The sequence below is a fragment of the Candidozyma pseudohaemuli genome (assembly GCF_003013735.1).
Source record: "Candidozyma pseudohaemuli strain B12108 chromosome Unknown scaffold00008, whole genome shotgun sequence".
In the NCBI taxonomy this organism is placed as follows: domain Eukaryota; kingdom Fungi; phylum Ascomycota; class Pichiomycetes; order Serinales; family Metschnikowiaceae; genus Candidozyma; species Candidozyma pseudohaemuli.
The window spans coordinates 434,868-447,240 of record NW_020194442.1 but is presented as its reverse complement, the minus strand read 5'-3'; the positions used below and the strand labels follow the sequence as shown (position 1 = coordinate 447,240).

At 45.9% G+C, this 12,373-nt stretch overlaps 5 protein-coding genes across 5 annotated transcripts; 2 read left to right on the top strand and 3 right to left on the bottom strand.

The window, feature by feature from the left end:
* Nucleotides 1-731: 731 nt before the first annotated feature.
* Nucleotides 732-2,849, top strand: C7M61_003394 (rRNA-binding ribosome biosynthesis protein; the record flags this gene model as incomplete). The annotated part of the gene is made up of 1 exon (XM_024858735.1): nt 732-2,849. One exon carries the CDS (start codon nt 732-734, stop codon nt 2,847-2,849), a length of 2,118 nt encoding a protein of 705 aa, XP_024713222.1.
* Nucleotides 2,850-3,239: 390 nt separating this feature from the next.
* Nucleotides 3,240-4,256, top strand: RAD10 (Rad10p; the record flags this gene model as incomplete). The annotated part of the gene is made up of 1 exon (XM_024858734.1): nt 3,240-4,256. One exon carries the CDS (start codon nt 3,240-3,242, stop codon nt 4,254-4,256), a length of 1,017 nt encoding a protein of 338 aa, XP_024713221.1.
* Nucleotides 4,257-4,400: 144 nt separating this feature from the next.
* Nucleotides 4,401-5,510, bottom strand: C7M61_003392 (uncharacterized protein; the record flags this gene model as incomplete). Its single annotated transcript, XM_024858733.1, has 2 exons — nt 4,401-4,938; nt 5,302-5,510. The coding sequence occupies 2 exons, from the start codon at nt 5,508-5,510 to the stop codon at nt 4,401-4,403; spliced, it is 747 nt and encodes a 248-aa protein (XP_024713220.1).
* A 558-nt stretch (nt 5,511-6,068) lies between these two features.
* On the bottom strand, nt 6,069-6,986 carry C7M61_003391 (uncharacterized protein; the record flags this gene model as incomplete). Its single annotated transcript, XM_024858732.1, has 1 exon — nt 6,069-6,986. The coding sequence occupies one exon, from the start codon at nt 6,984-6,986 to the stop codon at nt 6,069-6,071; it is 918 nt and encodes a 305-aa protein (XP_024713219.1).
* Nucleotides 6,987-8,074: 1,088 nt separating this feature from the next.
* On the bottom strand, nt 8,075-10,795 carry C7M61_003390 (OPT family small oligopeptide transporter; the record flags this gene model as incomplete). Its single annotated transcript, XM_024858731.1, has 1 exon — nt 8,075-10,795. One exon carries the CDS (start codon nt 10,793-10,795, stop codon nt 8,075-8,077), a length of 2,721 nt encoding a protein of 906 aa, XP_024713218.1.
* Between the last annotated feature and the right edge of the window lie 1,578 nt (nt 10,796-12,373).

Here is a 12,373-nt window from a genome sequence, read left to right as displayed (position 1 = left end):
TTTACGTAGCGTCAGAAACACCTTTGTATGCATTTGCGCCACAGACAGTGCTACCAGAGCAGCACAAGATGAGTTCAAGAAGGGCGATACTCTCTTTGATGAGTTTTGTGGTTTTTGTCTTCTAGAGAAGAAGAATTCTATTGAGGAAGAAGCGATTACCGCCTTACAGCTTTGTCTCTTTTCGGTGTAGTTTAAAGCCTATCTCAGATACCATCCATTGGCTATGCAATCAGGGTGTCTGACCCTACCATTTCGTGTATAACCTCTTTTTAAGTGTAAACCTCAGCGATCTTGTATTTTTTATTGGAATCGGGTGCTATCTGCTCAATGCTGAACGATCGGTATTCCTAAACTGGACCTAGGCCAAACCACAATTATATGTAAGAAGTAGCTTCCAAACCAGCAAGTCAGTTAAGAATTGCCCAAAACAAACACTTTGTTTCAATTAATATGGCAATTTTCTTTTTTGGTACATGTTTGAGCTTTTCTCATAATTTCTCTCAGTCCATTTGCAACCATTATTTCTCATCGCACCGTCCATTTCCAGCACTAACTACGGATCTGAGTTTAAAAAAAAAGGAACTTTTTATTCCAGATGATCTTAACTCTATTGCAAAACATCCTTAAAATTCAGAATCAGATTATCCATTATTCACCTTGCTTGCAGCCACTTTATCGTAGGGTCCTGCACTTCCTCATCTCATCACCTTCACTACTAGCTACTTCCCAAGATGCCCAAAAGAGACGCCAACGAGGGCTCTACTAACGGTTCGAAGCGTCCAAGACACAAATATGGTAGACAGGAGCTAAGACAAATTAAAAGGACCACTAGGCGAGATGCTGATGAGCAAGAAGAAGAGAATGCTGAACAGTCCGAGCCTGAAGAAGTTGAGATAGAAGCTCCTTCAAACCAGCCTGCCAAAAACGGCGAGACTAGAGAAGCCTACAACGCTCTTCTCACGCTCTTGAAGAGTGACCATCCAGAGATCAGAAAGAAGGGACCCAAGGCTTCTCAGAAAGAAGAACTGGAAGATATCGCAGGGTTCGATGAGGAAGAGGCATTGGAGGACGTGCAAGAGGACGCCGACGAGTCAGAAGACGAAGGCGTAGAGGAAGAAGACGAAAACGAGAACATTTTGGCAAAAGATCCCTTCGAGAGTCACTTCAATTTGGTATCTGAAGACCTTATAGAACAGAAGGCCAAATCATTTGCAGCCAAAGAGCCCTGGATTTCCGAAAAATCCAAAGTCGGTGAGACGATATACACAGCCATCCAGCAAACACCACCTGGAGATGTGCCCTCGCTTCCAAGCTTTGAGAAACTCAGCCTGCTCGGCCAGTATCAGTGTATCAAGAGAAGGGTGGGTGAGGCCTACCTCAAGAACTTTTCTGACGAGCTCAAACCCTTGGAAAAGACATTGGCTGATGAGATGTTCTCCTACAGAGACATCTTGTTCCCATCAAGAACTCACAAGAACACCTTGTACAAGAGACTTTACGCATTGCATATTTTGAACCATGTGTTTAAAACCAGAGATCGAGTCATGAAGAACAATGATAAGCTCAGGCGTTTTCAGGAAGAAGTTAAGAATGGAAAAATTGATCGCTTCACTGAGGAGCCTGAGTTCCGTGACCAGGGCTTTACAAGACCAAAGGCATTGGTCCTCTTACCAACGCGAAATGCTGCTTATGAGCTTGTTGAGCTTCTTATCAAGCTCTCAGGCTGTGACCAGCAAGAGAATAGAAAACGTTTTAAGCTGCAATTTTACGAAGCTGGCGGACCTTCTGACACAAAACCTGCGGATTTCAGAGAGATGTTCAAGGGTAACTCAAACGATTTCTTCAGCATTGGCTTGAAGTTCACAAGAAAGTCTCTCAAGCTTTACTCATCCTTTTATACTTCTGACGTATTGATCGCTTCGCCAATTGGCCTCTCTATGATTCTTGAGGACCCAAAGCAGTCCAAAAGACAATACGACTTTCTTTCATCCATTGAGGTTCTTGTTATAGACCAAGCGAATCAGATTGAAATGCAAAACTGGGATCACGTCAGCACGGTTCTCAAGTATATCAACAAAATTCCGAAGGACTTTCATGGCGCTGACTTCTCCCGTGTGAGAATGTGGTCTATCAATGACCAACTGCACTTCATGCGTCAAACAATGGTATTCAGTGAATTTTCAACGCCAACGGTCAACAGTATCTTCTCCAAATCCCAAAACATTGCTGGGCGTACGCGGTACAAGCCAGAGATTACCACTCAAACATGTATCATGAACTCCGTGGGGATCAAAATCAAGCAAATTTTCCAAAGATTCGAGTCGCCCGACCCTATTTCAAACTATGAATCCAGATTCAAGTTCCTTGTCAACTCAGTGTTGCCCTCCATCTCCAAGCAGACGCTGTACGAAGACGGGCTCTTGATCTACATTCCCTCGTACTTCGATTACGTGAGAGTCAAGAATCATATTAAACAGCATACGAAGCTTAATTTTGGCGCCATTGACGAGTACCTGTCACAGTCTAGAGTTTCCCGAACTCGTCACGCATTCCAGACTGGCAAGATCAAGATTCTTCTATACACCGAGAGATTGCATCATTTCAGGCGGTTTGAGATCGCTGGTGTCAAGACAGTGTTGATCTATGAGCCACCGGCAAACCCGCTTTTCTACAAGGAACTCCTTCGCTTCGTCGCCAAATCGGTGTACAAGGAAGAGGCTGACATTGACCTTTCCTTTGTCAAAACGCTTTTCTCCAAATGGGACGCGGCTTCTCTCGAGAGAATTGTGGGCAATGAGCGGGCGCCAGTGCTCTGCAACTCTGTCAATGAGACATATGAGTTCCGGTGATTTCTCAGATGATGGTCGTAATATTAATGTACATAGATCAGCTTGAAAGCACGTTAAAAGCCATAATGAAGCAGCCAATCGCAACGTAAGGGCTTAAGCGCTCTCCTATACGAGCAAACTTCCAAAATACTCCGAATGCTCCGTTCTTATTCTTGTCTAAGAGAGCAGGCCACGAAGCGTGGACATATGTGCAAGTACAGATGGCCAAAAGGATGACTAGAAGCAACGACTGGAAATTAAATAACGCAGACTATTGTTAGTGGGAGCGAGTAACGAGAAATTCATGCACATACCATGCTGTGTAGTGTTCTTTGTAGTTTGCAGGAGGAACTGGTAGTTGTAGTTGAGTGTTGATACACTTCAGATATCGCGCATAGCTACTACTAAGACATGCCCGATGATATAGACCAATCGTCATTTGCCAGTATTCTAGAAGGCGTCCGCAAGATGCGGGAGTCTTATGATGCTCCAAATCCACCACCTGCAACAAATTCCTCGAAGTCCGGTGTGTCTGAGCAACTGGGATCTAATCAACCATCAGAGCAACCACAGGTGACCAAAGAAGTGCAACCACAGCAATCACAGGCTTCAACAGCTCAATCAAGAACTGAAACTTCAAGCAGCGAAGGCAGAAACACCTTGAATACAACGGGGCAAATACAAAAAAACCGTCATAGAACAAACAGACCAGTTGGTTCGAGGAGGATCAGGGACAATGTTCAGACCTACACCGCTGTTCAGGTGGCAAATTCACAGAAGGGGAATCCTCTTCTCGAAAGTCCTTCCATGAAACTCACATCATGGGCATACAACAGCCAGATCCTTCTGGACTACTACATCAATGCTACGTTACAGGTACTCTTTCTACTGCTCAAGTACCACAAACTCCGGCCTGAGTACGTCTGGCGACGCATTGAAAAAATGAAAGGAAGCTCGATAGTCGAGGAGCTGCAGAACGACGAGGTGCTTCGAGTGCTTCTCGTGGTGGTGGACATTGATCTGCCGCAGGACTCTATCCGTTCACTTCTGAGCATTTGCATGAGGCACGATTTGCTGATAGTGGTGGCATGGCTGTTTGAAGAGGCGGGAAATTACATAGCCTACTTTAAGCTGAACGAGATGGCTCGTTCCAAAGTGGATCTGTCCATTCAAGGTCTCAAAAAAGAGGACTATAACCTGACAATAGTGAGTCTGCTTACTACAGTACGAGCAGTGAACAAGACTGATGTGGCAAATCTATTAGCAAACTGCAAGTCTTTCAAACGGATCGTGGCACAGGCTTCAGAGAACGATGGGCTTGCGCAAATACAGGGTTTGGGAGAGCGCAAATTACTCAATCTTAGAGCTGCTTTCACAGAGCCTTTCATATTCAATAAGGATTACGACGCAGACAAGACAGAAGTCTAAAAATTGATGCCAGGCAGGCACTGGCATGGCGCTGATTGTGCCCATCTACAATACCATACGCGACGTAAAGCAGTCTCCACTTCCAATAAATGCATCTATTAACGACAATTGCAATTGCCAACATTTCTCATTCACGTCACAGCATCAGCTCTGAGCTGCCTGTTGTTGGTCCATGGCCTTCTTGCGCAACACCAATGTAAGGTTATTCATAATCTCGTTCTTCTGTACTAAAATCTCCTTCAACTTTTTCGAGTCTTCGCCCAACTTGGTGAGCTTCTTCTTGTAAACCTTCCTGGCGCTGTCTGCATCCTTCTCCACGAAGTAGCCTGTACCAATATCAACCATGAAGCGGTCCTTCTGAGCCACCTTACCTGGCAAATACAACAGGGCGGTCATTGGAACGAGCAAGTCGCCACCTTCAGAAGCCTCCATGTTGTCTATCGTGTTCACACAGTCTTGAAGTTTTGACTGGGCTGTTTGAAGAGCCTGGAGAGACTGGGTGAAATGTTGTATCTCCTGCTCCGTGGATTTCCTGATCTCAAGAATCTGTTGGGGCTCGAGCTGCAGAATATCAATTTTGCGCTGACTCATTGGAGGGATGTGTTGTGGATGTGTTGAGGAATTGAGTAGTTCTTCGTTGGAGATCTGAGCAGCGATTTTCGCACCTCTAGAGATACATTGTCTGGGTGAGAGTAGTGGAACATTAAAGCCGAAAAATGCAAGGCAAAAAGTGGAAAGTCTTCGAGAAATAGAAAAGGTTTCAATGAGAAGACAAGAAATGCTTTACGTTGAAGCGTTGCTTGTTTACTTGCCGGGATGAGAATGAGTCCTATCAAATTCAGCGGCTCTGGCTCGTCACTCACCAGCCTTGGTAAGCAAACATTTTCCAGCTTTCCAGCATCGCAAGAAACTCACTGACACCGTCCTCCATCACAGCAACTCCTCTTGAAACTCGCACGATGAGGTCATACCTACTATCTACATTTTCGTCCAGTATCTCGAGTTAACTATGTACAAAATGAATCATAAGATCTTCCCAGCTCACTGCTTTTCATCAGTGGCCTGAGAACGCAGCTCATCAAACTCCTCTCTGTTGAACTTCAACTTGTTCTTGTTCATGCCGCCGAAGTCCGAGTTGGCGTAGATGTTGAACAAAATACTGCCGGTACCGACCGCAGTGATGCCAAAAAGGCCCATCACAAAAACACGGTGCACGGTGTCCGTGACACGCACACTTAAAGGAAGCTTGGACATGGTGGATCAGGTTGGATAAGGCGATGGTGAGATTCTAATTTGGTGGTTGGGTCACGTGCGCGTCTTACGATTTCAGAGTTCCGGGATACTCTAGGGGAAGTTATTTCTAAAGTCATATATTTTTTTTTTTTTTTTTTCGTTCATCAGTGAGTAGAGCGCGAGGTTAGAGGGACTCCAGGTTAGCTTCAAGCTCCATCGTGTGGCGGATAAAAAACCCAGATACAGCTATTTTGGTGAGGCTCATTTTGCAACCTTTCGAATGGCTGATCGAGCCAGCTTCAGCTTCCTCACTGGATCCGCTAGATAAATCTACAATTTTCTTTATTATTTTATTGCTTTTGTGGAGAGAGTCTTCTATGAAACTAACCTTTCTTTCTTTGGCAAAATTCATGGCGCTGAAATTGCATTATTGGCAGTATCACTCGTATACCTGCGCTACATCCTCTTCTCCATGTCTGCACTTTCACCCTCTCGATTCTACAGCAAATTCTCATAAACAATTTATTAATTCTAGTCATTTAGGCCCGCGTGCAACGAGCGTTTTCGGCAGTATTAACTCTAAATCAAAAGAGCAGCAGCACCGGCAAAGCCAAGAACAGCACCAGCAGCGTTCTTCACACCAGCACCCTCGTAAGAGGAGACAACAGCGGAAGAGGCGGTCTCAGAGGATCTGGACACATGAGCAACAGTGGTTGGAGTGGTTGGCTTAGGAGCAGAGGTCACCTCAGACTTGGAAGAAGCTGGCTTGGTGGTCTCTGGAGCTGGCTCGGTGGTGGTAGGAGCAACAACTGGGGTGGTGGAGGTCTTTGGAACAATGCACTCCTCGGTGACAGTCACGGTCTGAGCCTCGGAGACAGTGATGGTCTTAGGACCACAGGCCTTGTTCTCACAGGTGGTGATGGTGAGAACAGTAGACTCAGGGCAGTAGGTGGTGTAACCGGTCACGGTGATGTGCTCGGTGACAGTGTTGTTCCAGCCGGCATGGGCAGAAGTTGGAGCAGCAGAAGCCTCAGCAGAAGAAGCCTCAGACTCACCGCCAACTTTCTGGAGAGCAATCTTGACACAAGAGTCGTTTGGAGCATCACCCACGACAACACCGTAGCTGTCAGCGAAGTAACGGTAAGGGTCGTTAAGCTGCTTACAAGCGTAGAGCTGCTTGTCAATGCTAAGGTAGCCCTCGCCATCGAAAGTCACCTGGCTTGGCTCAACAGCTGGGCCAACAGCAAAGAAGTTTCCGCTAGCACCAACGTTAGCGGTGAAAGAACCCTGTTCCTGGGTAAGCAACTGCTTGTCAGCGTCGTAGCTGAATTCCTCACCGAGTTGATCAGAAACACCGAAGTAGCTGATACCAGCGCCCTCGTGGAGACCCTGGATGCCCTTGCCGCTGAGATCAGAGTTGTCAGAGACAATCTTGAGGTCGACGGTTTCGGCAGCGATAGCAGTGCTGGTGAGAAGGGCGAGAGTGGAGAACTTCATGATGAGATGTGATTGAATTAGTTTGATGGAGTGAAATCGAGGGAAGAAGAGGGCCAATTTATAGTTGAAAGTGCCCCCAGCATCAGAACGCCGTAGAGCACTGGGGAAGGCTCGATATTGTGCGATGTGCATTAAGTTTGCTAATTATAGAAGCCACTGGTGGGCCCTGACGCATCTTTGCATAATCATGCGCTGGAACCCCCAAACAGAGACTCCTAATGATGCCTCATGCATCATGGCTCTCTATTTTTATTTTCCGCCTGGACCCTGATTCTTTTGATATTGGCCATGGGCCTAACTGGACGCCAATGTGTTACACTTGAATTCGCAAGGAAATGCATGGAAACATTATGGCTTAGGTGGGGAGAGCTCGCTTAAGCAACCTTCATTTCTTTGCCTCCAGCCAAGCTTAATTTCAAAGCTTAATGCCGCATGAGACCCCAACATCCAGCACTAAAATTAAGACAATGTTTTGGTTCCTTACATCGCGCACAATGACTAAACGTCAAAAGAGCGACGTCATGCATGGAAGCTAATCCGAATGGGGTAAACCAGCAGCCAGCTATTCCATTGCATATTTTTCGAGAAGGGCTGAAGAGGTCGGGGGAGTATTCGATTCAGGAAAAGTGGAGCATATAGAAGTAGCTTCTCTCAGCGTTCCCTTCATCTCCTTGAAAAATAGGCCTACTTGTTAATAATGTGGAATTCTTCATGATCTGTTTTTTTTGCTACCGACACAGGTTTGTGTAACTTATGCAGTGTAAGCTAAATCGAAATCCGCCTCGGACATATGGTTAGGCCAAACTTTAAACACAAGTGTAGCAAATCAGGGTACTTGCTAGTGGGGAGAGTTTACATTTTCATCAAACCTGTGTCAAAAGGGGCTTGCTTTGGGGCTTTTTGGGATATGCGATGTGCTCTAACTATCAATATGGCAAGTGTACCATCGGGTTATACCTCTTTGAGCGTTCGGCCGAACATGATTTAATAAAGCCGATGGATGTAACGTCACTTCGCCTAATTTGAGAGAGGTTGCTTATGGGGTAGCAAAATTAAAACGAAAAATTACTATACTATTAACACTAAAATTATGGGAAGTGACCGATTCTAGGGCCAAAGTATCCGTCTGGAGCATCGATAGTGGCGTTGAGTCTAGCTGGTGCCATTGCGTCCAAAACGTTGTCATTAACATTGTTACCCCACCAAGAAATGTTCTTGGAGTGGTATTGAACAGCAAAGAAAATAATGATACTGCTAAAAGCAATACCACCATCCAAACCACCAGAAAGAAGGTAGTTGTACTTCTTCCACCAAGCGAGCTTTGCTCTTCTGAGGTAGAACATAAACGCAGTCGACACATACAATCCCGGCGTGTAGTACGCAAGGTTATATGGGGCGTAACTGATCATACCGGAAGCGAAGACAATTGGATGGAAGTACTTACCAAATCTGGTGTGACCGTAGTACCTCTTGAGGGCCCAACATGGGAATGCTAATAAGAACCCGATCAAGAAAGTCCATTGAAAGATTGGATAAAGACCACCAAAGACCCGCTTTGGTCCAATGACACCCCAAAGAACAGAAGCAGAATAGAACGTGTTCGATCCGGGACATGTGAACTTCTGTTTTTGACGTGGGGAGCAGTAGTCCTCGATGGTGTTCAAGGTCACATTAATCATACCCACAGACACCAAACTGTTGACGATCACAGAAACCATCTGAACTCTAAAAAGGGCACGAGGAGCGATTCTCCAGTAGTGAGCCTGCTTCTGGTTGGTGATATAGTTTTCAGCTTGGGAGTCGATGTTGGTACCCAAGGTCTTAACATAGTTCAAGGCGGTACCATTTCCTGGGAGTGCGTAACCAATAATCATTTCAAGCAAAACATTAATCGACATGGAAGTACCGGTGGAGGCGTAGACAATCACGAAGGGCAACAAAAACACAAAGTTTAAGGCAATTGCAAAGAAAATGGTCCACACTGGAGTCTCTAACTTGTATACTTCAACAGTTATGATGGAAAACACAATCGAGATAATGAAGATAATGCCAAACCACCATTCTGGAACCTCAGGATACGCTTTCATGGAAGTGGAAAATGGATCATCAAAACCCTCGTAAGTCGAGCTGCTCTTCTTAAATCTGAAGGACTTAATCAAAGACACAGTGGCAAACAGGATACTCTTCCATTCAGTGAGAAGGACATAGAAAAAATTCAATGGGTAGAGTGCAAAAAATGCACCATACGCGATCATATTGGCAGCAGAATAGAATGGTGGTCCGACCTGCTCATACTTGGCAATGTCGAGCTTTTTCTCGCTGTTCAAGACTTCAGTAACAGCATAATAGTCACCGGTATTGGTGAAAATCAGGTTGGAGTTGATAGGTAAGTAGCCTGTCCACTTGTAGTTAGACCACCAGAGGCCAATGATCAAGAAAAAGCCAAGGAACATGCCCAAGTAGCTGTTAAGCTGGGCGAAGAATGGGACTTTCAAAGGAGAACTGAAACTAATGATATTCCAGTCAAACGTTGTGATAGGATTCAAGCCCAAGCCAGATTGCATTCCGGTAATTGCTGCAACGTTAAAGTTATTAGGAGCAGCCCAGGAAATCCAGTTAAATGTGGAAAGTGCTTGGAAAAGATAGTCTGGGACCCAGAAGTAAAGGAACGAAGCACCGAACACAATCAAAAAGAAGCTGTAACTAGAGATCCTCCAGCCATTGATGGTCTCCTTCTTTTCAGGCTGAACCAAGGCACGGTTGACGGCAAGATACGGAAGAATGGTTGGGAAGATCGCTGAAACGGGGTAAACCACATACTTTCTGAAAATACCAGCGAACCCGAAACCCAAGAAGTTGGAGGAAAGAACCATAAGGAACTGCGCACCAATCTTGAAACTAGGGTTAGCATAGAAACGATCCAACTTCTGAAGATTGATAAAGTATGTTGCGTAAACCGCACCACCACTGACACTGTAGCAAAGCGTAGCAAGCATCTGCTCCTTGTGGCTCCAGGGACCTGGATTGAGATTGATATTCCATCTCCAAATCTTGAAAGTCTTGGCTGGCAAAATTGTTTCTAAGAGCTTTCCAGATGGATAGACAAGAAGTTGGACGACGGTGGAACCCAAGGAAATACTGGGCTGTCTCTCGACGAAAAACTGGTTAATGATGGTACCAAGAACAACCCAAATAATACCAATGACATAAACCCTAAAGGTTTCACATGGAGTGTCTGGGTCATCGAATGGTTCGGTGACGGCTCTGACCTCAGGGTATGGAGACCAGTAGGCAACAAGGGCAGCTTCAGTACGAAGTTGCAAGCCCCAGTCATGAATTCTTCCGTGCTCAGCGGACTCCAAGGAAGTAATGGAGTGTTCTCTCACGACAGCATCGTGTTTCTCATCAGCTGAGGAATTCTCCTTCAGCTTGACACCACTCTCTGAGACCAGACTTGCATGGTCGACCAAAAGTTTGATGAAATCATAGTCCTCCATAGGAACATTGACATCACCCTCATGATCAATCAAGAACTGTTTCAAAATTACCTCGGACTCCTCGACAGTCAAGTGCTGAATTTTCTCCAAAATGAAGGCCACAGAAGGAGGCAAGTCTTCAAAGGTGTTAAGGTTGTCGTAGTTCAATCTTTTAACAATATAGAACTTTTGCTCGTGGGTCAAATCATCAGCAACAGTCTCGAACCCATATTGGTGGGACCTGACAGCCTCAAGATTCACCTCATGGTCGGCGGCATCGTGCCTGTCACCAGCGCTAGTAATGCTAGTGATGTTCTCGAGTTTCTCGGACATGACTTGGGGTTTTCCGTCGGACCAGAAACCCAGGGAATGTCGAGTTTATATATTCGCCAGAATGCTGGATCATGGATGCGCCGGCGTGGCTGCAAAAAAAGGTGCATGGTGGGCTAAATGAGGTCGGCAACTTACAAGTTTTGCCGGTCCACCTCATACAAAATAGAGGCCGAAAGTGTGGCTTTGCGAACGAAGAACAATGCTCAGCAGACCGCTATCTCTGATTGTCCATCTACTATAAGTACAACAAGGGCTGATTCTTCTAAAGCCACAATTTTTCCAGCCATTCACCACCTTCACCGGGTTGGGCCGAGTTACCCCATTCCACGATCAAACGCTAATTCGTGATGCTGACTCGCTCGCATGCACGGCTTCATCTTATGCGGCTTCATGGCTTCAGACACCACAAATGTGGCTACCACAATGCGGATCGCGCGGCTCCAGACATGCTTATCGAAATACCATCTTTGTGATCCGCCAATAGAAATCAGGTCATTGGTCAAAAAAGACAAGAGATCGAGTACTCGTACGTCATAGACCAGGGCTGCCCCACTCAATCCTTGGCTGACATTGACAGCATCTGCCAAGAATCTGTGAGGGTAGAATATCCAATTTGACACACTGCCGCATAAGCGACTGGCGATGTACACCAATATCGTGCCCGCTTTTGCTGCTTGAAGTAATAATCCCCGAATCGTGATAGGCGGTTATCGTGGAAATAGCATGCCGGGTCTTGTGCGGCACGCCTTAATGAAGGTCGGTTCTGCTGCAATATCTGCGGGTTCTGCGATAATTCTGCGCTACGACTGTGGCTTAGTGAAACGCCCTATCGATGGATTTCCGGTTCACGCTATCGGCAGCGTGATGCACCATATGGAAAGACCCTTAAGCATGGGTTTCTTTTTGGGTCCTTGCATGGCACGACGGCATCGATTTGCTTTTGTCTAACTTTGTAACGCTTTCTTGCTCTTCCTGACGTAGAGGGGTTGCACCACATGCAAAACCTGAAATCGCTTATCATTTCGGCGGACCCGGGTGCCACACGAACGGACTGTCTGTATAGGGAATTATCTGTCGATGATCGTTTAATTATCGATGTCTCATGCCTGACCCCACACCTTGAGTGTGCTATAAAAAAAGAAAGGTAATAAGAGCAACGGCATTTTCAATCTAGTGCTTGATGGTTTTACACGGACTACTTCTCCGAGATGTCAGTGACTTTTCTGGCAGACATCATCGGGGTCGATAAAATCAATTTTGCTCAGAACGTGGTGGTGGCAGCTTTTTGTGACGTAGATAGGGATCCAATTTAGGTTTGTGATCGGTGTTCTGATAACCCCCTCAAGGGGGTTTTGGGAAACTGTCACCAACTGTGGGTCTTAGCGACGTGCATTTGCTCAAGAGCCGTGCCAGAGACGGGCTCGTAGTCTCAGGAGAGGGTACCCAGAGAATCGACCAGCCCTTCCACTCAGAACTGAAAATGTCCTATTGAGATGCTGGTGTAATCCGGGTATTAAATCGATATCCTGCTCTAATAGTCTACTATGGTGTCTCCCTGGGCTCTAGAGCAAAAAGAGA